Source organism: Aptenodytes patagonicus, chromosome 7 (assembly GCF_965638725.1).
Source record: "Aptenodytes patagonicus chromosome 7, bAptPat1.pri.cur, whole genome shotgun sequence".
NCBI lineage: Eukaryota > Metazoa > Chordata > Aves > Sphenisciformes > Spheniscidae > Aptenodytes > Aptenodytes patagonicus.
Window position 1 is genome coordinate 46,500,184 of NC_134955.1, and position 27,726 is coordinate 46,527,909.

Below are 27,726 nucleotides of genomic sequence, written 5' to 3' on the forward strand. Positions count from 1 at the left end.
ACCAAGGACCAGCAGGGAGGAGCAGGTTTCATGGCATCCCTGGCGGGAAGGGCTCCGGAGCAGGCAGAAAGGCTGTGCCTGCTTTGGCAGCGCCTGGGCTGCAGCTCCTCAGCAGAGCAGCTCCAAAGCAATGGAGAAGGCAGAGCTCCAGTGTCGTTATCAACCTGTCATTACATCCCTGGAAGAGTTTGGCACTTTGCTGTTGTAGAAAGCCTCGTAGTTGAAAAATTAGCACGGCCACCCTGCCAAGGCTACAGGCAACCTAATACACCCTGTCTGCCCCCACCAGATAGCCTCAGCCTCCGAGTATGCTCCCCATCCTCCAAGGCTCAGTTTTGCAGATGTGAGTCTGTTAACCATTCCCCTCGGCTCCCTTCCTCCCTCCTTTTGTAGTTCTCAGAATTTCTTCCAATTTGTCAAGATCTTTTCTGGCAATAAAGAATACCTTGACTCAGTGCAGGACCCCAGGGTGCGCAGGAAAAAAGTCCATGCGACTCGGGTCTTTTGCCTCCAAAGTCCCAAGCACCGCCAGTCTCTCGTACACGGCCATGCTGCATTACTCTCTACTGCCTAATTTGCTATTCACTCCTACTCTGCAAAACCTCAGCCCCTCCTTCTTCCAGATTTCTTCCTCCCATGGAGGATTTTTTTCCTTCAGCTGTAACAGACAATATTTTTCCAGCCTGAATCTCTTCTTCGTTCCTGCCTATATGTTTAGTTTCTGCATGTCCCTGAAGAGAGCCTCCACACAAGTGAGACAAAAATGGGGTGGTGCAGAGAGCTGGGTACCAATCCCATCCAGCACCAGGCACTCAGGGCAGCACTTCTCAGGGTGCTTCTGAAGAAAGGAGAGGAGAATGATCATATTTTATATGGAGACTTCTACATCTCCATTTCAACCGCTCCTTGTACCGAATCAGCTTCAATTGATCCCTTGTGTCCTGCCAGCACTTGGTGATTTACGGAAAACACTTGAAACCAAAGAGAACAGCTTTGATTTTGCTTAAGTACCAGCTTAAACCAAATAAGGCAACAGACGATCAGGTATGAGAAACTGCAGCGTAATCCATATGCACAAGGGAGCTGAAAGCAAGCTGGACGACAATCCTAATTCAGGCATTAGGGAAAAACTCTCCAGCATTTGATCACGTGGCCTTAGCGCTCTTCTAACATCTTTCTTTTTTATAGAACTGCTATATAAATTGTATTGTCATAAATGTCCGAAATGATATATATGTATAGTATATAAAATAGGCTATAAACTGGATTTTCTGTACTACCCCACCTACCACATGTACAATGCATTTGCCCTGTACCCTGCTCTCCTGCATGTAGTCTCAGACTAAGCTGACAGTAGCAGCATTTTTCTTTCAGTTAGAAGGAAAAGTGCATTTGAACATTATCTCCCAAAGCCTAGAGGCTGAATTAAGCTATAGGAATGGCTCCCAAGGAGGTGCAGAAGAACCAGGCCTAATGTAAAGACCATATTTGGAGTTTAAAAAGAGCCTGAAAAGCCAGCTATCCTCCTGCTGCTCTGAAGCATATGCAACCCCCTAGAAAGTAAATACATAAAACACATAAACCAGAATGGTGCTGACAGCTTTAAAACACTAGAAAGTAGAGCAACTGTATCTGGTCCCAGGCTAGAGAAGGTATATCGTGTAATTTGAAAACAGAAGTCTTTTTATATAAGAAAAATGACATTTACACTCCTCTTGGGTAGCTTGAGTTTTTCCTTTAGGCTTCCCAGCCAGCTTGCCAAGGCCATTCAACTATGTCAAAGCAGGAGAAGGGCCGAGATCTGGAGCTTATGGAGATCGCATTGCCCTGAGTGGAATCTCTTTTCACATATTCTCACATGGACTGGCACTGGCTTTTTAGTTTCAATTTTTTAACAAGGTCTCAGATATCTACTAAAGTTGGCTCTGGATCAAGGAACGTAAATGCTTGGCCACCTTGTGAAAACTATCTTGCCAAAGGGAAGCACCTTAGAAAGGTGCAATTAGGGCTTATCTGCACTGGGAAAATATGCATAAACACACTGCAGTGGTGGATGGCAAGGCTGGCACCAGTGTTTTACCCCATGAGTTCAACGTCATGTGCTATGGATCTCCTGGGCTGGTCCCATCCCAAGCAAAATAGGAAACCTGCCACAGCCCATGCCATGGGAATGCACTTACACAGAGGGGCTTCTCAGCCAGCGTCAGCTTTTATTTTCTCTTCTGTTTGGGTAGTAATAAATTATAACCCTTGTAAATGTAAAGTGAGTGACAGTCATAAGTGAGCAGAAGAGCAGGAGGTGTGATCAGTAGGTGTGTGGCTAGTACAGACCACCTTCTAGCACTATAGGTATCATGGACAAACAGGCCTGGGCACTCAGCAGCAACCCAAGTAAGGCAGTAAGAAAGCTCCCCTTTTCCTCATAAATGTGGAAAGTTCAAAGCTGGCAAGACAGGAGGCTCCAGATCCTGCTTTAACAATTAAGACAAATCTGTCTCTGTTTGGAGCAGCATCTTTAAAAAGCAAGTGATCTTGCAATGAACTTTCATTTTATCTGTTAGTCCTCAAAGACAACAAGCTAATCAAGCTGATTTTGCCAAGCCACAGTTCTGAATGTCATGTTTCAAGTGGCCACCCCAGGGTGGAGAGCTTTATGTCCACTCATCGGCTCCTCTCTCCGCTGCAAAGGACCGTGCTAGATATTTGACTGCCACCAGAATGGGAGCTGGTTTCAGCCAATTTTCAAAAGGGGGGAAATATACTTTCTCTATCCAGCAACCTCTGCCGCACACCCAAGATCCTGCCTTCTGCTTGCTCCCTGCTGTTCTCATCCTTTGCTTCCAGGAGAGAGAATAGAGATTTTGGCAGAGCCTCCCTGCTGGCATCAGGTTCCCGGTGTCCCCAGGCCAGGAGCACTTGCCACAACTCCTCAAGGGCCCTCAAGCCCTTCCTCTCATCAGGAAGGGAGATGACTCCTCCAGGGTGCTGGAGAGGAGGCTCTGAGATCAGGAGTCAGTGGGGTGGGCATGTCACAACTCAGCCTTCTTCCTTTTCCATCCTGAAAACACCAGGCAACTCCCAGCAACTGCCTTGCCTAAACAGAGCCCCCTCAGAGGAAGCTCCCTGCCCTCAAGAGCTTAGCCACATTAAGCTGTCTGCACAGTGTCTCAGCACCTTATAAAAGGACAGCTATGTCCTTTTCCCTTGCCTGGGTTGCTGGGAAAATGCTTTGCAGGTCCCAGTCATCTCTTTTCTGTAAAGAGGAAGGATGCCTTGCTTCCCAGGCAGCCCTCGTCCAGCACACGCATCCCATCTGGGCAGCACAGCTCCCTTGCATAGGTGCTGGCCACAGATTTATGCCCAGCACTCCCGCAGGAGGGACCTTCTCGGGTGGCAGCGGCAGGACTCTCCTCGCATGCTGCCCGGAGTCAGAGGCAGCTGGCCATCCGTCCCGACGGCGAGGGGCAAGGGCACAAGCCCTTTCCACTCCCTGCTAAATAAACAGGAATTCTGCTGATACTCCAGCCTTAGGAAAACAAAGCTGTTTCCATTTAGCTCGGTTTCTGGGCTGAGGTGCAGCTCCATCTGCACAATGATAGAGTCACAGAATCATAGAATTGTTTAGGTTGGAAAATACCTTTAAGATCATCGAGTCCAACCGTTAACCTAGCACTGCCAAGTCCACCACTAAACCATGTCCCTAAGCACCACATCTACACGTCTTTTAAATACCTCCAGGGATGGGGACTCAACCACTTCCCTGGGCAGCCTGTTCCAATGCTTGACAACCCTTTTGGTGAAGAAATTTTTCCTAATAGCCAATCTAAACCTCCCCTGGCGCAACTTGAGGCTGTTTCCTCTTGTCCTATCACTTGTTACTTGGTAGAAGAGCCTGACACCCACCTTGCTACAACCTCAGGTAGTTGTAGAGAGTTGCAGAGATTCAGGCTGAGATCAAGAAGAGGGAGGATTTGCAGCTAGTCCGTGCCAGGAGGGCCTCTAACACCCCCAGGATTTTGCTCTCCAGAGCACTCCCTGTTCCAAGCAGCACAGTGCTGGGGCCTCCCAGCTTCTGCAGCAGCTAACAAGTCCCCACAGGCTCCCTCAGATGCCTGGGTCTAAACCTCCACTGAGCAATGGCCTGCTGAAGGCACTTGGGAAGTGGTACTCATTGCTCAGCCTGTATTTTAAGGGATGAAAGCTTGAGCATCACCAGCTCTGGTGTCAGCAAAGTAAACCCAGATCTGCCCTTCTCCTAGCCATGTCTTCCCCTGGGCAAGTGCTGAGCTCAGATAAGGCTGCATATATCTTCTTCTTTAGTCCCAGGAAGAAGACATAATGTGCACCATACGGGCAAGCCACGGATGCAGTGATTCTTCCCTGGTACCCCTCCAAACAGAAGCACTGATGGCTACATGTAACATGGCAGCACTGGCATCTGTGCTCAGCACAATGCTCAGGCTGACATCCACATCTCCATCTTCCCAGGACTGCCAGCATGCCCAGAAATGGATCTTTGACAGCTACACTGGGAATGCCCACAGATCCATTTGCTAACCTTCACATCTGACAGGTGCAAATACAAACCAACCAGTACAACCAGTTGCGTATGACCGGTACAAGCCTGTTGGTCAAGGAGCTGCTGCTTCTCACCAAGGCTGAGGGCAGGAGACTGACAGTAACGTATCTCCTGCTGTTACAGTCGTGCTTCCTGGGCTCTCCTGGCAGGGAAGCCGCAGAAGGTGTCACTGCTTCTGCTTCCAGGCATGAACTGTGGAGAGCCTGAGCACATCTGTCAGAAACAGGGCCATGAAAACAGGCAGCTGCCTCGTCATGCTTTTCACCAAGGCTTTATAGGCTCCTCCAGACTCCCAAAGACTTCCTACCTCCAGAGCAGGCTGCTCTCCACAGTGAAGTGGCAGTCATCCTAAGCAGCAAGTCCAACTAGCTGAGGATAAGAAATCATTTTAAAGCAGCCCCACCACTCAGGCAAGTGGGGAATATTTTGGTCTAGGCAGTTCCTGAATAACCTAGGAGGCTGCTCTCCTAACTCTCTCTGAAGACTTGCTTCAGAACACACTGAAATCAAAATCAACCCCATCTCTGCTTAGCAAGCAGGTCTCTGGAGAGGATTCATGGGTTTTGTTGCCTGCTTATATGGCATCTAATACAGCATTGTTCTAAGTGCATGACTTCAGAGCTTCTGATTGCTACCTCTGTACAAACACAAATAAAGCCAATTGTCCTGGTTTCGGCTGGGATAGAGTTAATTTTCTTCCTAGTAGCTGGTACAGTGCTGTGTTTTGGATTTAGGATGAGAATAATGTTGATAACACACTGATGTTTTAGTTGTTGCTAGGTAGTGCTTACACTAGTCAAGGACTTTTCAGCTTCCCATGCTCTACCGACTGAGAAGGCTGGAGGTGCACAAGAAGCCAGGAGGGGGCACAGCCAGGACAGCTGACCCAAACTGGCCAAAGGGACATTCCATACCATGTGACATCACGCTCAGTACATAAACTGGGGGAAAGCTGGGCCGGGGGGGCCGCTGCTGGGGGATTGGCTGGGCATCGGTCGGCAGGTGGTGAGCAATTGCATTGTGCATCTCTTGCTTTGTATATTCTTTTATCGTCATCATCATCATTATTATTATTACTACTTTATTTCAATTATTAAACTGTTTTTATCTCAACCCACGAGTTTTCTCACTTTTACTCTTCCGATTCTCTCCCCCATCCCACCGGGGGCGGGGGGAGTGAGCGAGCGGCTGTGTGGTGCTCAGTTGCCGGCTGAGGTTAAACCACGACACCAATATACACACAAATAAACTAAAGGAGAAAGCAAATTCACTCATGTGAGGATTCATGTCCTGTCTTGGCACAGCAAGATGAGGCTTAGAGGTCTATAAGCTCCCACTCTTGTGCAACTCCTCCTTGTTAGCAACATGAATGTGCAGGGAGGTTGGGGACTGGTAGTTTGTCCTGGATCTCATAGTCTTCTCACAACCACTGACCTGGAACCACCAGCGTCCTCTGTCCACTGAGAAACCCAAGAGTTTCTTCTACCTCTTCCTTATCAACAAATCAGACAAGCAAGCCAGCTGCTGTGGGATCATGGTGGGCTCACTAGAAAGTCAGTGTCCCACGAGCACAACCCATCCTTATCCAGGAGGAGACCAAGGACTGGAAAACCCAAGCTGTTCCTCTCAGACTTGACAGTGAACTGAACTCCAGTGAAGATGACCCTGAGCTTGCAGTGCCTGAGAACCGATCCTTGTACTTGCAAATGTGAGCAAGATCTACCTAGTTCTGCAAAGGCCAGTATGCTTCTTGCTTTTGCTGACCGCCCAATTGTATGGAGAAAGCCTGACGCAGAAGCACAGAAATTACTTTAATGGTAGCACAGAAATAGATGATTTTATGACTGCAAGAAGCAGGCTCCATGTTCAGACAAGTCTGAGAGCATGGTTTCATGAGACAAATGACCAACCTAATAAGTGGCTTCCACCAAAAGGGGTGTCCACCCCCTTCCTCCCCCCACAATGCTAGCCTTGCAATTCTGTTCAATCCTTTTGGTCCTCACGTAATCTTTCAACAAGTTAATTTAGCCCACTGAAGTGGCAGAAAATTATCCTTAATTTTGATGTGTTAGTTTTTTGTTGAGCCAACTTACCCAGGGGCCAGATGAGCACCAACACCAGTGCAAGGGAAGCAGTGGGAGGGCACGGCCGGGTGCAACAGCAGCAGGAGTGAGCCTTTGGCTGCAGACACTCATTCTTACAGGCTCCACAGCTAGCCCAGAAGTTGGCAGGCTGAAGGGGACACTCAGAAATATTTGGGAAACAACCCATCTAACAGCAGCAAGACTTCTAGGTCATACCAGTTGTCTGCCATATGTTATATGGTCCACAGACAAAACCCAAGCAACTGAATTGCACAGGAAAACGCCCAGGGGCTGAAGTGAGGTGTCTCGATGCAGACAAATGCCAGGGTGCAGGCAGCCCCACACCTGCCTGCACAGCACCGTGACGCATTGCCCAGGCAGGAAAGGCACAGCACAGGACGGATCCAGAAGGCAGTCAGTGGTGGCCATGTCCTGGGGTCCTACCTGCGGCCATCGCAAAGGACGAACGTCAAATACTCTTGCCGAATCTTGTGGGATAAGGCGACGTCCTATGGCCTCCACAGGGAGGGAAGGAGGAAAGGCACGGCACGGTCCTTAATGGAGTCCTATTTCCTTGGGACAGCGCCAGAGGATTTAAGGTACAGCAGGCAGCTGGGCATTCAGCAATCCCAGCTCAGCAATCGCTAGACGCTGTGTCTGACTGTCTGGACAGGAATGCTCTGCCAGTGCCTGCACAGCCCCCCATCCTCTGCGCAGAGCCTGAGGTCATGTTCCTTACTGGGAAAGCCTTCAACAGGTGCTGTATCTCCAAGGGCATTGCTCTCCCTCCCCTCCAGTCCTTGCGCACAGAGCAGTGGCACGAAGGGGTAGGAGGAGGTCATCACTGGGGGGAAACTTGTCAGCAATGACCAGGATTGCAGGCACGTGCGAGGGCTGCGTGCTTGCTCGGGCACTGAGCTTCTCTCAGGGCAGCGATGACAGGGGCTTGGCCACCTCTCCCTGGCAGCATCACCTCTGCCTTGCCTGAATTTGGTTCCCATCAGATAGTCTTTCATTTGGGCACCAAGATATGCCAGCTTCAGTGAACTGCTTCGTGTCAGTCAATTCCTCGTCAGTCATTTGAGCCCCTCCAAAACTGTAGATGGCCGAGAGTAAGTGTCTAGAAATGTCTCCAGCCCATGCATTGCCTCTGCTTCAGAAGAGACAGAAAGGCAACAGCTACTTTAAGTGCAACAGACACTTTAAAAACAACCTGCAGAAATACAGAAAAACAAAGGCCAACCTGCCATCTCCTCGGGCAGCTCTAAATGACGCTGACAGAGAAAGTCAAAACAGCTCAGAGAAGAAAAGGAGAAACTTAAGTTACCTCCTGGGTAGGCACCTGTAATTTGCTGTAATGTCTTCCTGACTACGACTGAGGGACTTCTGCTGGAAGCCGTGTGCAAATTCTCTGCTGTGGTGGCTACCAACAAAATCAGTCTTTCTGGCCCCGCAATTGGGTGAGTAGCAGCAAGAACAACACAGGCCTTTAGGGGTGGTGCAGTCTAACACTTTGCTCCCATGTCCATGGACTCTTACAGAAAAGCGGAGGTGACTTTTTAAAAAAACAAACGTGTGGGTTGTGGTATAGCAAGCAGGCACCATTCCCACCTCTCCATCCCCACTGAGCTGCCAGCACCACAGAGGTGCTTGTCAGGGAAAGGCACCTTTCCCACCTTTACTGCCTCCTTCAACAGAAAACCCACAGGTCCAGAGGGACTTCACAAAACACAAAGTGTGGAGGAGTTGCAGCTCGGGTACAAGAGCACCTCAGCACTGACCCGAGGCAGGTGGGCTGAAGCCATAAGCTCTTCCTCATCCGAAAGGACCGGATGATGCCACAGTTGTCATTCCGAGCTTAACATGCTCCTCACAGAGTCTCTCCTGCACAGACCTCTGTGTGCTCCAACAGCTGCATCTTTGCTTCCCTATCCAATATACAGGCACTTGCCTGGGTACCAAAATGACCCACACTACAGCAGGGTGACACAGAAATATGGAACAAATGGCTCAATAACAGCTAGAGTCTGCCAGGAGACATCTCCAAGTACTATCACTTTGCTCATACCGACATTTAATAGCACACCTCATATCTATGTACCTCCTGTGGATACTACCTGGACATATTGCTCTAAACACATCCTTTTGGGAAAGAGATTTAACCTGCACTCCTCCATCCACCCTGCTGCTACCGCTAATGCTGGTCATCAACTGGACAAAGGCAAACTGCTGAGCTTCACGGTCTTCCTTCACAGTGAGACTGCCACTAGCCTGTCCTATTCTGCATGTGCCTGGGGACCGTGACACAGTGCTGGCACCAAACTGAGTCCCTTGGAGGGACAGCAGGGCCTGAACCATTTCATCAGCTCCCACAGCCCAGGCAGCAGCCTCCACCGGGAGCCGAGCTGCCCAATCTCATGAAGCAGAGGCTGTGGCCCAACCGAGCATGACGTTAGCTGCCTGCGGGTTTGGGGAACCATCCTGCCAGGAACTGGGTTTGACTTACACAGCCGGGACGTGCCGCGGGACGGGCGCCTGAGCCCCTCGCGGGGAGGCATCCCGCCCTGCCGTGCTGGTCCTCCTCCGGAGGGAGCTTGCGGGGGACTGGTAGGCGGCAGCAGCACCGGGCGGGTGATACTCCTGCTCAGGAACGACTTCTTCGCACCGGGAGCCCTGGAAGCCTGAGCGACAGGTACAGACCTGGGGACGGCTGCAGGAGCCCTTGTTCTGGCATGGTGGGTCACAGACAGCTGGAGAGACACAGAAAGGTGGTTAGTGGACAGGAGGCTCCCGGCAGCGTGCTCAGCCCCACGGTGGTGACACCTGGCTGGGGCAGCACAACCGGGGCGGCCCCATCTCTTCTCTGCAGGCAGGTGGCCTTCAAAGTCTCAGTGTTACTGCTGCCATGGGTCCCTAACACAAGGTCACAGCCATCAGAGACTTGTTTCTGTTCCCACTTCTCCCCACTGGTCTCTGCAGAGCTCTTCTCCAGCAATAATCACTTCAGAAAGCTCAAAAATGAGCAGCATGGTCTGCAGAGAGCATACAGCTTCCAATACTGCCCAAAGCTCCCTGAGCAGGAGTAGGACCTCAATTCCAGAGCAAGGGGAGGCAATGACTGTCAGATGAGAAGACAGACGACCATGCGCTATCACAGCCTCTTGGGAGTAGTTTGCGTGTTACCTTCCTGCTTTAGCCCGTTTTGGGGTCTTATTTGCATGGTCCCCCCGGCTGTCCCCTCCAGACCTTTCCAGCTCTCCCTCCGCAGCTCATTTTGGAGTCACTGAGCTTAAATTCCTCCACAGCTACGGGGACTTACAGTTCATTAACTTCATGCCCAAATCACCCTCTGAGCCTGTGTGTGTTCCTAATTACAGTACATCAGCTTCAGTTTGCACCCCGGGAGGAAAGTGCTATAATTATACGCTGGACCCTAACACTTCCCAAGTCAACAGATGCCAAATTGGGTTTATAGCCCAGCCAGCAAGAGCCAGGAAATCACAGCTCGCTCAGGTAGGACCAGGCTCGTTGTTCTGAGCAAGAGTAATTGAAAAGGCACTGGAAAACAGTGTCCTCCCTCGAAGGAAAGGGCCGGCTGGCCAAAGGGTAATGAAACCTCATCGGACAACACAAGATGGACATTAACCTCCAGCCACATGGGAACCCTGTGGATGGGTTGAAACATGCAGCCACCGCTTCTGCTGAGGGCCCCTTCCCGAGGACTGCCCCAGGGAGGCTGCAGGAGCATCTGACATCCCACCACCTTCGCACTCAGCTGATGGGGTTTCATAAGCACATCCCTCCCTCTTCGGCTGTGCTATCCATCCCTATGAGATCGAAGCATGCCTGCAAGAAACACTACTTCTGGGCAACAAACATGCAGAGAGCTCTAGCCTTGTATGCCATCCACACGTCATCATGCTATTGCCAAGTGAGGAAAGTCCTTGTACAGGCTCTGAGGTCCTTTCATAGCAGTATAGCCCCCACAACCCTTCCCTCACCCAAAACTGGACTGCCATCAGCTTTTCCTAACTAGATCAAGGATACGTTGTCTGGAATGCTTCATTTGACCTTTATTACCATGTTAACACTCAGGAAGAAAGGGAGATCTCAAAGAAAGGGAAAACCCAAGTCACATAGGGCTGTATAGGTTAAAGCCGGAGGTTTTGATGAAATCCCCCAGTAAAATAAATCAGTCACCACTGCAGACTGGAACAGAGACAGGGTCCTACTCAGGCAGGAATTAACCATCTTTGGGAAGTCTGGCGCTCCAGAAGTTGATGTAATTTATAATATAAAACTCAGCTGTGATTTAAATAGGCTGCCAGTCCCTACCGTTATCTCCCAATAAATGCCTGTTTTAACAAATGCCACCAGACCAGGAAGCCTGGCATTGAAAACAACCGCTTCACATGCTGAAATACTGCAGACCCGCAATGCTGGGACCTGGGATCACAGTGGTTCTCACAACCTCTCCCACTAACCACGTTCATAGTCACGTTAGACTGTGCCCTTCAGCAGGAAAGCAGTGATAAGTGACCACACACTCTAAAAAAACCCTAAGGCAGCTGACATAGAGAAGAGGAAGAAGGGAATGGGATTAATCTTCTGGTCCCTTCACACAGGATGGGTGGGGAGCTGCCCTAGCTGAGATATTCCAGCTCTAGGATTAATCCCCTTCCTGGTTGCCTTTGCAGACTCAGGAAGAACTTGGAAGAGCTTTAAAAAGTCACTGGTTTTCACTCAGTCCAGCTATGTGATGTAGGGAGAGCAGATCATTCAGCAGAAATACTGCCAATGCCAAGTGTGTGAAATCACGAATCGGGCCCCAAAACCATAACATTGATAGAAGAAACAAGACAGTTAAAAAAAAAAAAAAAATATATATATATATATATGGAATCTTTCTCTTTGCTTTCTGGTTTCTGAGCCCAGGGGTTGCTCTCTGGGGAGATGTCTCTTCCCAGCTGTGGGGGCTACAAACAGTTTCTGTTAAGATGACAGCCATTCATTTCTTCTCACTGTAGTCTGGGGAGCTGAGGCTTTAGGGAAAGCAAAAAGAGTCGTCTCAAAACTCTTAATAAAAGGATGAGATTTGGAGCACTGCTGAAGTATCATTAGTAGCAATGCCAGTTTGTTCAAGAGCATCTAGCAGTGCCCTCACTGATCAAGTCTGGTGCTATCTGGTCTTCAGTGCATGAGGTAACTCCTCCCTGCAAGGTCACACTGCAGGGACGACTGCGGCGTGACTCTGACCACCCACCTAGGCCAGGCAGGCAGGACTGTCAGAGGGGAAGGTCACCAAGTCCAACCTCCCATCACTTTGCAGGCACACCCGGCCCAGGACTGAGCAATGGCATTGCAAGGTGACATTCAATTACTGTGTCCCTGCTGCTCTGCACGTGCTTTAGGTCTAGGAGAGTGGTGTAGATCTTCACTGTAAGCAGCTCCTGCTCAGTCCCATTTAAATGTGGGGAACCTGTCCATCCAGCTAGGCGTCCACAGGAAAACTGGGAAGATGCTGAAGGGCTTGCACCACTGGGGTGATTTAGTCCACTTTCTCATGGAAAAGTTTGCTTATTGATGCAGAGCAATATGTAATCTCAGTTCTAATTTAAAGCTCTGACTGTGTTAGCAAAGCCAGAAGGGATGGACAATTTAACACAAGTGAGAGATCTGTGCAGGCTGACAGGCAGGGAGATCAACAGCAATACAGGAATAACAGAGAGGGAAAACAGAACTTCAGTGAAAAACAGTCTGGGCTCGAAAAACCCTACAGTCACTGTACAGGAGAGAGACAAAAGAGAGCATGTGAATGTCATCTCCATTTTGCAGATGTGGAAAAGCCCCAGGTGCTAATGCGACTGTCTGAAGACATAGTGTGAGACCACAGCAGAGCCAGCAACTCATCCTGGAATCCCTGCGCCTCCATCCAGTACCTTAAATGCAAGACCATCTGTACAAGATTAGAAAGTGCATGAATTTATTTAGTCCTTCCCAACATGCTAATTAAAAATGTTTCTTTTAGGCTTTAAAATATCCATGTCAGGAAAAAAGCTCACCCTGCGTTACCAGCCCAGCCGAGGCTGCTATCTTGGGAAGCAGCAGAGAACCATAGTAAATAATGCTGATGAAAGTGGAGGTTGATGAACTAAAGTTGGGAGGCTGAGCAAGAGGATTCCCCTGCTCTGAAGCAGAGGGGAAGGATGGTGAGCTAATAGGCAGCAGCTAAATTATTGACAAGTGCACACTGCAGCCCCTGCAGCCCCTGAAACATGGGCAGTGCAAGGGGGCTTCCAGCCAGCTTGTGTGTACGGGTTTCTTCTCCACCAAACCCAGGACATAAAGCCCCGAGTCTCACCCCAGGATGAAGTTAAACAGGCAGGAGGTTGGATGAACTCCTCAGGCCCAAGTTCAGATGTAGCTCATTATCCCTAATGTCCCCTCCTGCAGGAAGACCTCTGGAGCCCCACAGGATGCCCTGTATGCAGTTCAGTGTGGTGACCTGGCAGTGTGTGGGTAGAAACCAAGCCCATTGCAAGCGGGCGAGATCTTCCTCCTAAACTCCCTTAGCTCACTTCCACTTTCCCAGGAAAGATCGGTGTCCCGAAGAGAGAGATTTCTCTTTTTCATCTTCCCAGTCATTGACTCTCTGAGAACCCCCCAAGTCCTCGCTGCACTTTGGTCCTCGAAGCTGGAACAAACCAAAAGGCTAGAGAAACCTGCCCACGGCTTGAGTTCAGTCATATGCAGAGATGTTGCAAGAGGAAAGTCCCTGGAAAAGCATGGGTGGAGAAGGAAGAAATCACCACGCTCAGTAGGTAATAGGGAGCAGATGAAGGCAACAATTTGGCCTATCCTCTCTCCTGCACCCAGGCTCAGACCCATCAAAACCAAGGTCCTGCCCAAGACCCGAATGCCAACTTCTTCCCTGCTTCATCGCGCTAAGAGGTTCCCACTGGCTGCATTTCTACCCCGCTAACCTCCCTGATATGCCCCATATCAAAGACCGTGGGATCAGACATTAAACAGTATTACAGTGCAGAAACTAACTGGGACGGGCTGTCCAGCTTGCCTCGGCAGCCTTAAAAACAGCCAAACAAACCCAGCAGCTTGAACTCCAGCAGAAAAGCCAGACGAGGGAGGTAGCTGAGAACGAAATGATGTCTGCACATCACTGGTCTCCACCTAAGACCTGCCTGAGATTTACCATCCCCGGTCGGGGGGACACTGTCAGGCCCGATCATGTTGACAGTGTCCTTAATGAATCCTTAGGAACAAGGGCCCAGCACCTGAGCAATCACTAGACAGCCTGCGTGGCTGCGAGCCCAGATCTACTGCTCCTACAAAAATCCCTAATGAGAGAAAGATGCTGCCATCGCTGGCCCCGCGCTCTGTTTACAGACGCTGTCTGGCAGCACAGCACGCTCTCTACCGTTTGGCTTCTGTCGGCCGGGGGGAGAGGGAGAAGGGAGGTGAGCCAGCCCTTGGCCCCTTGCTCCCGAACAGCGATGGCTAATGCAATTATCCCAGCGCGGCCGAAGCGCCATGAGATCCTGCGGCAAACAAAGCTGAGCCTCTTTCCCTGTTAAACATCTGGACAGCTGCTGCCACTCGAGTGAAGGCAGATGCTCTCAGCTATTCTGGGCAGGGTGTTCCTGCCCAGAAAGCCTGCCCGGTGCCTGTGTGCTCCCTGCCCTCCGAGCTGTCTGGGCGCTACAGGCAGCCCCTCGCCTCCCTGGGACCAGGCAGGTGCACGGGGCAGGCAGTCCCCTGGGAAGGCCCACGGGTGGGCTGGGTGATGTAACCCCGTTGTTTAGGGACAGGGATCATGGCAGGGGCTGGGCTGCGGTTGCAGAGCTATTGGGGACGGAGATGACAGTGCAGCTGCCTCTGGCGTGCGTAGTACTGGTGCCTGCCCAAACCCATTCCCTTCCAGCGCTGTGTCAGGGAGCCCAAAATGACCTCAACCCCCAGGGCTGTGGCAGGGCTGACTGGAGGAGCAGAGCCCTTATTAACCCCTCTGTGTGCAGGCAGGAGGGCCCTGGCCGGGCAGCTTCTGCACTGCAGGAGCACCCTACAGCCCCCTGCCATTTTACACATCCCACGTGCTGCACCACGCTCCAGCCCCACCCGTCCCAGCCACTGTGCCAACTCCATTAATTGCTTTCCTTAATAGCACTCAGATAATTTGCAGCCCTGATCTCCCCCTCAGTGTCAGCAATGCTCGCCCACGTGAGCACAGGCCCACTCTGCTGGTTCCCACCTCCTAGGACTTTCACAGACCTGCCTTTTGCTCCAAGCAGGACAATGAGAGCCCAGGGCTTTAAACTCACCCATAAATGTGCCGTTGCAATGCCCTGCCCCAACAAGACCCTGCTCGGGATGGACACTAATAACGATAATAAAGTAAAGCCATAATTATTCAGTGTGCTCAGACTTTGCCAGCAGGCGGGTAGAGCTGACCCACAGCCCGGCAGCCCCACAGGTAGACTGTGGTGCTGCCTCCGGGGACCCCACAGTCCATCTCCTGCCCTGGCACAGCACAGGGGACGTGTGCAGGGTCACAGCAGTACTCAAACGCTTTTTAGGGGTGCATCGCAAGACCTGCACCGGCTGAGACTATCGTACTTACGTTTGATGCAGCGGTTTGTGCTGGGAGCCGTGGTCCATCCTGGGCAACACTGTCTGCCGCAGACATTTGGCCTAAGCAGAGAGACAAAACAGCACGGTTAGAAGGGAAGCCGAGGTCTCTCTGCAGCCAGCACTTCTGAGTCACCCGTAAAATTATTTCCTGCAGCATCTGATATTTCCTTCCAGATGGACCAGCAGCTGAGATCAAAACCAATGGGACAAGGGCTGAGTTGTTTAAGTGCTTGGAAAATAAACCCCCAAGGACTATGTGAATGCTGCAGTGTGAGCAGTCCCTCAGGGAGTATCTCCCTTTTGAACTGGCATTATGCTGGGTTCCTGGCACAGCGCTCAGAGGAACCATTTTCCTCCTGAGAGCAATTGGAGGCCGGCGGCCTACGATCATTAAAGATCTCACGGCACTTCGTGGTATCAGGGTGTAAATCGGGCCTGACTCCAACTTTGGTCATAGCGTCTCGCCTCCGCAAGTGTCCCAAGCTGCTTTGGCTAAAGACAACAATTCATTCTCTGCCTAACTGCTGCCGCCTGTTGCTGTTCATTGCTCAACCCCACCCCGGGAGGGACGGTACACCAGCAGCCGCATCGGCCACTCCCAGGCTTGCTCTCCCTTTGTGAGCACCCCAGTCCCGCATTTGTTATCTGCCTCTGGCACAGCATCCCCGGGGGCTGGGGACTCTCCGGTGCTATGAAATTTGTGCCTGCTTGACATGCACGGTGCTAGACTAACCCCAGGATGCTCGCATCATTTCCATGGCGATTAATTCCAGCACTTTGCTGCAACAACTTTTTGACTGCCTTTGCATAAACAATGTCCCTCCCACCTCTCCCTTATTATGTGTTTTCAGGTAGTGATTGCTGCCAACATACAGGTATCAGAGACAGTGCTGTGCCTCCAAGAGGTGCTCTGCAATGCCCAAGCAGGCAGCTAATCCTGCTTCCTCTGGTCACATCTAATATTTACACATCTATAACAAGAAGGAATAACAAGTTGCAGGTTGCTCTCCAAGCGTATTTACTCATCATGGAGGGAAGGTTTTGGGAATATGTAACTTTTGCATGTCTAGGTAGATGAGAGAGTACAGTCATCGAAAGATAAAAAGTTAGAAATAGGCAGCCTGAAAGCTCTGGAAAGCCTCTGGAAATGAAGTGGGGAGCATGGTTTATTTCTAACGCTGGACAAGGCAGTCGGAGCTGCTGACAGAATTTACAGGAACCACGGAAACATGCACATTTGTCTTCTGGATTGACTTTCACATGAACACAGCAGGGTCAGAAGATGATCCTGCTCTGAATTGGCATCCTCGTGACTCCTGCATCCACATGGCATGAGATGAGACTTCAGAAGTGCCAGAGCTCAAGCTGTGGGGCTCACGTTTTAGGAGAGCCAAAGACGGTGGGTAGCAGGCGTGCCAAGGATTGTTCTGGTGTTCATGAATGAAGCTGCCTGTAGAGATACAATCACTCCACGTGGGAAGGGGAAGTGGTCTGAGAAGCCACATCATTTGCAAAGCCAGCCCTTCAGGATCAACATTTTATTAACCTGGGTAGATTTTTAAAGGGAGAAAGTACTTAAATTCCCTCGGTGTGACTTCCTGGAAACAGAACAAGCCAAAGTAATTCTTGCATCCACTCGCGTCTGCTCTGGCTGGGCTAGAGCGCCAATTTCCAGCTTTTTGTCTGTCAACCCAAAGAGATGTATGGGTCTCTTTAAGACATCCCCAGAAAGTATCTAAGGTAATCAAACTTAACTTTACTTACTGCATAAGAGCCCACAAAAGGCCTTAAACTTTTTAAAGATGTCCAGATCAGTAAAGAGAGAAAACCACTGAGCTGCAGCAGGTCTTTAGGTAATTAAGGTCTGCTGAGGGACTCCACTCCAAGCAGCAGCATAAGCATCTTTGCTTAGACTGTCACAGTTCCCATTCTTCCTTCAGCACAGCTGAAACACACCTCGCAAGTCATACTCAGCCGGTCTGTTCAAAGAGCAAAGCCCTTGCCCTGTCCCACCTCAACTTACTGACATAATCAGGTTGTTTCTTGTAGGCAAAATAACTACCTTCTCCAGAGAAGCTGTTTTGGCCTTGAGTCACACTATCAGTTCTTCATGGGATTAAAGTTCAAGCTTTATCTACATCTCACACACATGCTGGAGGGAGCATGCTGCTGGCTGCTCTCAATGCCAACAGCGAGCCAGAGGTTGTAGGAAGAAAGGTATGAGACTAAAGCAGACAGGGGCCCAAGCCTGAGCAGACAAGATCACTCCTGAAGGCATGAAACCCCTGTTGGGTTCAGCACAAACCTCTCATTAAGAGTCACTCTGTGTCACTGCCAACTCCAGACATGAGTTGCCAACCCCAGGTGAAGGGAGATGCTAGTACCAGGGCGATGCTCCTTGAGGGAGGACAGCCCAGCATGCGCAGAGGGAGCAACCTGGCAGGGATGCCCTCGGAGGAAGGGGCAGAGGGAGGACCTGGACGGGAATGTCCCTTCCTTCCATAACCTCCTGGATGAGAGGATGGGCAGAGATGGAGGCAGGGAGGACCTTCAGGACTGGAAGAGAGCACTTGGGAAGAGCAACATGTAGGTAGTACTGGAGGGCAGAGAAGGACCACAACTATTTCCCGATGAAGGCCCAGTGAGCAGGACCTTACATAGCATGGGGCGTCAGGTGAGCAAGGGCATCAGCAGTGGGAAAATAGCTATGGGGGCTTCGCCGCATGGGACCTAGTCCTGAGCACGCCTGGTTCTACTTAAAGCCTTTAGTTGATATTTGCATGGCTTGAACACCATGTGGTTTTCACTGTCTTACAAAGAATTCAGAATGAATCCCGGGAGGTTTAAGGAGCACGGCATGTTTACAGCGTGGAGGGACAGTGCTCAAGAGAGTGGCAACCCCCAGCTGCGTTTGTCCTGCTGCACGTGCCATCGCCAACACTTTGGGCAAAGACGTGGCTCAGGTGTGAGCCATCTGTGGGGCATGTCCAGTCCTGGGCCTCTCCATCCAGCACTGCTTCTGGAGAACAAAAGAAATGGCAGGGTCCTTCCAGGTCTGGTGTCACTGTCCCAGGGATGGCTGCTGGGGAGCTACCTGTACACACTGAGCAGCCCCTGATCACCCCCCATCGCACAGGGGACAGGGGCTTCCAAGGCAGCAGGCAGAGCTGCCCAGCAAGGGGACCTGCCGGGTGCCATGATGCACCAAGCCCCTGGCAGACTTAACAATGACGTGAGACAAAGCCACACTCGTAACTTTGAAGCACTCAGCTGCCGCACAAGGCTAAGCACCCAGGCTGCCTCCTGCTTACCCACCCCTTGAAACTGGAAGCATGGCAGCAGGGAGAGGGGAGCAGGACTCTCACCCTCATCCTGGGCAGCCTGGGGTGCAGAGGCACCAGAGGATGGGTGGGCACGTGGAGGGGTCAGCAGCTCTCCCAGGTGGAAAGAAGCTCAACACAGCCCCAGATCAGAGCAGAAGACATGTCCTCACACAGGTCTCCTAAGCTGAAGTCCCATTGAACACTCACACTAGGTCACGCTGCATGGGGATGCCCTATTCCCAGCCCTGCCACTGATGCCAAAACAAGCCTTGGGTAAACTGTCTGTCTTCCCTATCTCTGCCTCCTTACCAGTGGAATAGGTTAATTAATGTATTTACCTTCCCAAGGGCCAGGTCAGCTAGCACATGTCTTTCCTAGGAAATGAAACATTGCTGGGGATGTTCCCAGGCGCTGGGACTTGATTGCCTGTAACACAGGAGGGCTACAGGGCTCATGGGCCACGTAGCACCTTCCAAAATAGTTCAGAGCCCAGCTCGGACCAGAGCAGACAAAGACCATTTCCAATAGCCAGTTTCCCCTTTTTGGAGAGAAAGGGGGTTGAATAGCTCAGACAGCTGAATAGCCACAGTGACAGAGAAAGCCCTAAGACATAGCTCGCTAGTGCAGACATGGGCCTTCAGGTTTGCCTTTCTGGCAAAATGCAGGGTGAGGCACTGGATCCAGATCTCAGCCCCTGCCTCAAGTGCCAGATACACCCTGAGGTCTCCAAACAGCACAGGCAGCAGTAAGCAACTGCAAACCAAGCTTGCTCCTAACTCTGTAGCTACTATGCACCATCCGTGCTCAGGTATAGTCCCTGGCACGTTGTGAGAGCTTGGTGCACAGGAGATGTCAGGTACTACTCACTGGCCTGCTCCTTTTCTGGGACAGGCTTCTCCCAGACACCCCTCACAGAGCTGAAGCCAGTGCCATGAAGCCTTCCTACATCCAGAAGTACTGTTCATGGCCCTGACTGGATGCACTGGCACAACCTGCAACTTGGGCAAAGGAGCTGCAGCAGGCCAGTCCTTCATCACCTGCTTTGCTGCAGCAGCCAGAGGCCACAGTCAGGATCAGGCCCCTGCTGTGCAAAGTGGTACCCAGGATGATACAAGCCTGCAAGGTCTTGCAGTGTTATATGAAACCAGAGCCAAGCAACTGTAACAAGCACTAGGGGGAATGAAAACAAGAGAACAGTAGTAAGATCATGGCTTCACATAGTTTCAGCGTGTGCACAGCCTCAGCGATGATCACATACTGTTTCTAAAGCATTCAGTAGAACCACTTTTTTCACCATTTATTTTAACAGCAATCTATGCATCATCTTTCAACTTCATGCAGCACTCTGTGCTGCCAGATATGCTGACTCCATTCAGGTCATTTACAGCATCCTCCCAGAAGGCCAGGGGGACCATTAGATCATCAGGTCTGCCTTTCTACTGCAGGACAGTGAACTTCATCCAAATGCATATGAAATATTTGCAGTCAGTCCCAATGAAGAACATTAGCAAAAGGCTGCTGGCATCGATGAGCCACTGAAAATCCTCTGCCAAGTCCACATCAACATTAACTGCCTCTGCTCCTGAGCAGTCCTATACACACACTGCAGCAAGAACCTATATCCCACAAAGCCTGGGTAAAGCAGGACTAGATAGCCACAGACGGTGTCTACAACAGCAATTAAACAAGAGCTGGGGTGCAGAACGCACAAAAAGAAAGTGGGAGGGAGAAGGAGAGAGTGTGGGACTCCCAGCCTGTTACCTGGGGAGCCTCACATGCCCCTGAAAATTGTCCAGGCAGGTACCAGAAGTGGAGGCTTCCCCAGACTACTCTCCCGTTACCCACCTTCCTCTAATTTTGTGTACGTCACCTGAGCATCATCACTGGGACCCACCCTCCCAGGCACGGGGCAGAGGAACAAGGGGGGTCACATCACGGGGGACACGAATTAGGGATGCATCCAGCACGCGAGTACAGCCATAGCTGGCATGCATCAGGGCTTGGGAGCTCCCTACCCCATGACATTCAGGAGGAAAATCTTTCCATGGACCAGAAGCTGCATTGATGAACCTATAAACACTTCAAACATCAGACTGAACACACTGGACTGGGAAGTCACCTGCTGCACGGCACTGGGTAGAAATAGCTCATCTGCAGCAGCGGGGACCGGTGTGTGTCTGCAAACCAGTCAGGGGAGGCTGGGGAAACAGGCAGGTTAAGCAGAGCACAGCAAAGCAGAGATGCTTTGGGGGCTGGATTGTTTTCCTCGCTCAGTGTTAGGAGACAGTAATTTTCTGCGATATTTGTTGTGGTGTCAAAAGTCACCTCACAATGAGCCACCAGGAGAAAATACTAAAACCCAGCTCTTGCAAGACTTGCAGTTGGATGCACTCATGGAAGGGTGTGAGCAGGTCCCACCTGCAACAAGGTCAGATGTGAGCAGGGTGGCAGACACATCCAAACAGTCCCTAAGAAAAAAACTCAATTTTGGGTATGCTGCTATCAAACAAAGCAAGAAAATAATTATCCAGAAAAGGATATAGTGCTAATAAATGGGTTTTTCAACCACAGGACTGTGCGAGGCCCCTAGAGGTACCAGCAGAGAATTCTGACTGGGGAATCAGGAAAGGCAAACCACGCAGGAGTTGAGATTTTAAGCCAAAGTAACTGTATAAATAAATAGCGCCGGGGTTTAATGCAGCCTGCAAAGCTACCTGGGTAAGGGGAAAATGAAGGTTGTTGTACTAGAGAGTAGTAGGAGTTCTGTGTAAATAGAAGAACAGAAAATATCCCACCTGGCAAAAAAATGAAACATCATGAAATGAAGTTTTTTAGGGGCCCTGAGTTTCCTGGATGGAAACGTGTCTAGTGCAGCAAGGGACATAAGAAGATGGATGAGGTGGAAGGACGGAGTCTCACCAAATGGCTGGAGGCAGCAGCAGCTAGCGTTCCATGAGGAGGAACGCCATGTAGTTACTCACGGACAATTATTTCAGCTAGGCTTTCTCATAAACTCCGAAGACAGTAGGTCATAGAGAAGTTTAAAAAGTGCCGATTTGGACTCCAGAAGAGATGGAAAGCTACTGACAACAAGCCATTATACGCATGTTCCAGAGTTCAAGTTCTTGGGGATCAGAGCAAGCCCCATATCCCCAGCCCTCATCTTCCAGGGCAAAGCAGAGGTAGAGAGCGCAGCACAGCCTGCATGGGGAACACAGCCCCAAGGCACAGCTCTTCCTTCCTCTAACTGTGCCTTGGAGGCAACGGCACTCTCCAATACCCCAGGAAGCCAAACCTAGCTGATAACAGGTCAACAGAGCCTAAGTGCTGGACCAACCATCCCCATTTACATCCTTGATTAAGGGATGAAAGCAAGCTACTTGCAAAGAGGTTCAGCGCTCTTCTGAACATAGCGTGAACCCTGGGGCTGCCCACCCGCTCCTGATAGCGGTGTGGGCCAGCTGTTGTCACTGGAGGCAGCTGCAGCCTGAAAAGCCTAGACTAGTGAAGACTATTCAGGGTAGTCATTGAAAAGAAACGGGCTACATCTCAGATGACTCAAATCCAATTGAACTGCCACATGATCCCAAAGCAATGCTGACAACACTCCGACTCCAGAAAGGGTAAAATCCTCCTGAGCCCAAAAAAGCCCAGACCTGACCGAGCAGGACTGGATCTTCCCAAGACTCTCCCTCTGGGCGGCTGACAAACCAAGGCTAATGGACTGGGTAAGCCAAAATCTGCTCAAGACCTACCTGCCATTGACTAGCCGCTAATGATAAATACTTTGCATATCAAACATAATGGGAAGAACAAGTTTGGGTTTACTGCTTCTGTAGATTTGTTGTAGGAAACTACACAGAGGGGACATCTCCGTCTTTAAATTTTGCAGGGAAGCAAGTATGGGAGAGAGAAACCTCAGAGATTAAGCTGCCTTTTATCCAGTAAAGCTCCCCACCTGATGATAGCAGAAGAAGTTTCTGCTCTTGTCAGAGGGCAGTAAGCCCAGAGCCTGCCTTCTGTGTCCCCCTGGCACGGAGAGCAGGCACGCACTGCCACATGGGTCAGTCAAACTGCCTGCACGACAGCTTCGGTAGCCCTTCCCAGCTGGCAGAGGAGCTCGTCACGAGGGCATCAGCCACAGGGCAGCAGAGAGGGAACTGCAGAGGAGGGGGCCCGGGGCCGAAGGGTACGTCAGCGCTGCGCCAGACGTCCCACTCGCAGTCTCCCTTCGCAGCGGAGCAGCTGGCCTTGCCATATGATCTCCCCTCCACCTCCACAGGGCTGTAGCCAGAGACTGGAGCTGGAAGCGGCCCTGCCAGGCAAGTCATAGGAAGCCTCCCCTGGCTGAGCCAGCTGAAGCCATGGGAAGCTGCCGCACCGAGTGCTTACAAGGGGCCCATTATGGGAGGAAGGAGCCAAGAGGCCAGGTACCTGCAGCAAGAGCGGCAGCGGCCAGGCTCCGTCCTGCAGAGCCAAGCGAGCCCCTCCAGCCTCTCCCGCCACCATGGCCACGCTGCCTCTCCCCTCCCGGCAGCCCCCCACCCCACACGCTTTCTGGGACGGCCGTGGGCAGCCCCGGAGGGCGGCAGACTAACACCCCGCCGCCGCGCAGGGCAGCTGTCCGACCTGCCGGAGCCCTGATGCGCCAGCAGAAGGGCATCGCATCCGGCACGCTCGTAAGCCGCATATCCCCATGCGACAGGCGGGCGGGCGACGTGGCGTCGCGTCCCGCCTGACACTCGCACACACGTGCGTGCACACGGATACACGCGCACGCTGACAGATCGCGCGGGCGGGAGCAGCGCAATCGCCCGCCGCACGTGCGGGACAGACGGGCGGCACGAGAGCAAGCACCGAGCGGGCTCCTGCTCCGCTCTGGGGCCCGGGCCCAGTGCCAGAGCCAGCCGAGGGGCAGCGCAGCCCAAGCCCCCCGCACATCACCCCCGTGACTGCCCCGGGCACAGGCGGCGGGGCGTCCCGCAGGGGACGGGGCAGAGCTCGGATCGCCCGCGGGGATGGAAGGGGGGACGCACCGGGATGCTGCACGGGGCTCAGGACGGGACCCGGCCCCTCTGCCCGGGGCTCCGCGGCGCCGGGACCGCCGGGGCTCACGCTACGCCCCCCCAGCGAGGTCTCCCCGGACGCGGCACTTACCCCGCCATCCTCCCTCTGCCGCTCGGCTCCTTCGCCCGGGGCGCGACCCGAGCTTTCAGCCCGCCGCCCTGCCGCTGGCGGGAGGGGTCCAGCCTGTTCCTCTGCCCCGGGCCGGGACCGAGCCCGGCATCGCCCGCCTCGCCCCGGGGCGCGGGCAGCCCGCGGTCGGGACGCTGCCTCCGGCCGTCGCCGCCGCTCGGGCTCCCCGCGGCAGCCGCGGAGCCGCGGTCCACGTGGAGGGCGGCGGGGAGGGGCCGTGCCGGCGGGGGGGGTCTGGGCGCCGGGGACAGGCTGTGCGCCGTGCCCGCCGCCCCCAGGGCAGCCCCCCGGCCCCGCGGCCGCGCCGCCCCCCCGCGCCCCGGCTCCAGCCTGGCCGCGGAGTCCGGCCGACAGTCGGCGAGGCCCAGGAGGACGGCAAAGGTGAGCGGGAGGAGGCTGACGGCGGTGCCCCGCATGGTGTCAGCCGGTGGCGGGGGGAGACGGGCGGCGCGGAGCGGTCAGCGCCCGGCTGGCATCCTCCGGCGGGCGCGGGGCAGCGGGGACCGCCGGCTCTCCGCCCTCCGCTCACCGCCCCATCCCGCTCCGGGGCTCCGCCGGGACCTGCCGCCCACCAGGGCCGGGGGCGCAGACAGCAGGGCTGAGGCAGGGGCGCGGGCTGCCGAGCGGCCCCCGCAGGAGGAGGAAGAGGAGGAGGTAGGCGGCCGCCCCGCTCGCCGGGCTGCCAGCGAGCTCCCGCGCTCCGCAGGCAGCTCCGAGCACCTTCGCGCCTGCCTCTGGCACTGGCAGCGCCTGGAGGGGATGGAGGGTTTTATTTTTGGAAACCTCCCCCTTTTGTGTCTTTTTGATGCTGACATCCCCCCTCTCCAGAGGACACGGCTCGCCCCCCCTCCTTAGGAGAGGAGACATTCCAGCAACACCCACTTTGGCAAAGGGAAACAAACTACAACAGAGAAGCCTTAACCCCTGCCTGGCCGGGGAGACCCGTCTGCCGCCTGCCCGGGAGCCGGCGTGCAGCTCCCGGAGCCCTCCCTGCCGCCCGGCCCGCAGCGAGCCGCTGGCTCCCGCCACAGCTGGAAGCACTCGGGAAAGGTGGAGCAGCCCGGGTGTGGGGTGCACGGAGCGGGAGACACGGATGCCGGAGGAATACACCACCGCCCCCCAGCAGCTGGGGACTTCTGGAGCTGCATCGGCAGCATCAGCCCTCTTGCTGCTCTTGATCGCATCTCCCAGGAGAAAGGCATGGCAATGGGAAGAGCCTTATTTGCCATCCCATCCTGGCTACAGAGCTCTCAGATCCCCTCAAACCTAACTCTGGGCTTTATACTCTTACTTGCATAGGTCCAGGCTAGAAAAGGCCCCACCTAAAAGCTCCAGGTCTTTCAGCTGAGAGAGATCTTCCAGGAGACATATCCCACCAGCTTAGAGTAGATGTGCATCCCTGCCCCCATCTGTCTCTGTGTGGGCACCTGGAGGTGGAGGGATGACTTGAAATGACCGCTTTATACGCACTGAGAGAGACTGAGGGAAGAGTAGGAGGAGGGAGAAGGGGAGGCAGAAATCCCCTTTCAAGCCACACACATCAGCTTGGCCTTGCCTTCTGCTACATCTCTGCTGCTCTCTGCTGCCCTTGGCCATCTCAGGCAGGGAGCGAATCTTCCCAGAGGAGTGCAGGCCCACTCCCAGCCCAGCAACACAGTGTATTTGGGGTGGGCTCATTCTGGCCCACAGCGGTGGCTGTGAACTTGGTGGGTGGCTGAAGACCTCTCACTGCATCTCTGTGCGCAAGGAGGCAGAAGAGGGCACCACAGGTGCTCACGGGAAAGAGATGCTCACCGGAGCGTGTCCCTGCAGTGGGTCCTGTGGCCAGTAACACTTAGCAACCCGGTTTCATCACGCCAAGCTCGGATGGATGAAAGGTGTACCTCACTCGGCATCCTGACCCTGAACGCAGTGGCTGGATGCCTGCAAGAGAACACAAGATACTCCGTGTGCATACAGAGCGATCCTTTCAGTGTACCTTCACGCCTTCCAGCAGCCCACGAGTAGGGCTCCTTCAGCCAGATGCTGCAGCTCGGCCACTGGGTTTAAAAGGCAAATTATCATATCAGCCCGTGAATTTATCTAATCTCTTTTGTCCCTTTCGATGTGTGGGGTGGCTGCCACATAGAGCACAGGCTCTCCTCCCGTGCCCACCGCTCCCCCAGCTCCTTAAGGACCCCATCCCACTGATACTCCTCTCCTTCCAGCCTCTCCCGCTGCAGGTGCTGCCTCCCCTGGCCCCCACCGAGCTGTCTGCTTCCCAAAAGCTTTGTGACAGAGGGTCCAGCTTGCCCAGTGCCTCCTCTCTGGCCTCCAGCAGTTGCGCTCCTAACACATCTCCCATTTGAAACCAGTGGCTCCAGCTCACTTCTTCCCACTGCCCCTTGCCTTTTAGGCCCTCTCGGACCACAGACGTCCCCTCCCTGGGATGGGAGCACTGCTGCCTGCCCTCTGGGGTGCGGAGGAGCCAGGAAAGGAGCGGAAGCACAGGGAATGAATCCCCCCAAAAGCGCACTGGGTCTGGAGCGGAACAGGACCCCAGTGCATCCCCTCCGGCCGGGGCCCTGCAAGCGAGGGAGAGGGGAGATAACTTAGCAGGTGAGCAAGTGCGACGGGAGCAACGGGGCTGAGCAGGTTTGGGCTTTGACCTTGGCGCTGCAGCTGGCTTACAAGGCAGCGGCATCAGAGGAAATACCAGCGGGTGCTTTGGCACTTCCTGGGATGCCATCAGCTCACCCGCCAGCGCTGCCAGGGCAGAGCCACTGCTTGGGCAGGAGCTTGCGTGGCCCTGGATGCCGTGAGCATCCCGTGAGCAGTGCCCGATAACAGCCGTGGCTCATTTCTTTGTTCTAAGAAAGAGGAATGTCCTTTCCATCCTCACCTAATTACTTTCTTATGCAGCAGTGGAAAGAATGCTTGTGCCTAAACCTGACACGAGAAAATTATCAACGCCATAAACAAAGCCATAAACAAAGCAGCCAAGAGCCCAGGCAGTGCTCAAAGCTAAAGCAGGCAACCCCAGAGCAGGCTCAGTCAGGGTGCAAGCGGATTCCTCCTCCCCGGAGGCACTGGGTCATCCTGGGGAAGAAGGAAACTTCCGGCATTCCCAGGGGACCGCACCTCCGCAGGAGCCTGCACTCGGGGCCCTGATGGCGGCGGGGCTGCCGGAGCCTGTGCCTCCCCAACAGGGCCGGGGAATGAGACGTGCAAACCCAACAAAGCCATTGATGGCCCTCCAGTAACTCCCGCAGCCGCCCCTGGCTGCAGTGGAGCCCGGCCCAGGGAGCTGGCGTCCCTTCTCAAATCAGCTTCACTCCACGTTTACACTACCCCCCCTGGAGCTGGACACTGAACTCTTTCCAGTCTCACACATGCAAGCACTCATTTGCTTTTGCAGGGACTTGCCGGCGCCGTTTGATCCTGTGTGAGCACTGCAGCAGAGCAGGGGCCAGCTGAGGGCAGCGAGCCCCGGCCCCACCACCCTAGAGCTGCCTGGCACAGGGGATGCAGGCACAGGCTCAGGCGCCTGGGGAGGGGAGTGACTGCATCTCCAGTGCAGGTGGGCGATGCACAGGTGCTTGGGCATGGGCTTGCTGCCTCCCAGCCCCATGGCTCATTTCACATTCAGCCATCCCTGAAAACAAACCCATTGAAAATGGGGAAGCGCAGGGGAGTTGTAGTGTGAGTTGGGCATCAGCGTGCCGCTCAGCAGGGGCTCAGGAGGCAAATATGAAATACCTCATTCCTCAGGAGTTCACGCAGGCAGAGTTCGGACAGTCGGGCAGCTCGCCACAGAGATCAAACCTGTGCCTGGGAAGACAGATCAGCAGCAGAGAGAGGATGAGGCAGCAAGCCGGTGAGCAGGGTTCGATAGCCCAGCCCCTGGCAGCGGGGAGCG

General features: G+C 53.3%; 1 protein-coding gene across 1 annotated transcript in view; it reads right to left on the reverse strand.

Annotated features, from left to right (window-relative positions):
* Positions 1 to 24,331, reverse strand: part of LTBP2 (latent transforming growth factor beta binding protein 2) — a 75,482-nt gene extending 51,151 nt beyond the window's left edge. The window contains exons 1-3 of the mRNA XM_076345104.1: positions 23,790 to 24,331; positions 15,299 to 15,369; positions 9,170 to 9,413 (exon numbers count right to left, since the gene is read on the reverse strand). Coding sequence (XP_076201219.1) covers positions 9,170 to 9,413; positions 15,299 to 15,369; positions 23,790 to 24,244 — 770 coding nt within the window. The 5' untranslated portion in view covers positions 24,245 to 24,331. The remainder of the gene's footprint in view (positions 1 to 9,169; positions 9,414 to 15,298; positions 15,370 to 23,789) is intronic.
* Positions 24,332 to 27,726: the final 3,395 nt, after the last annotated feature.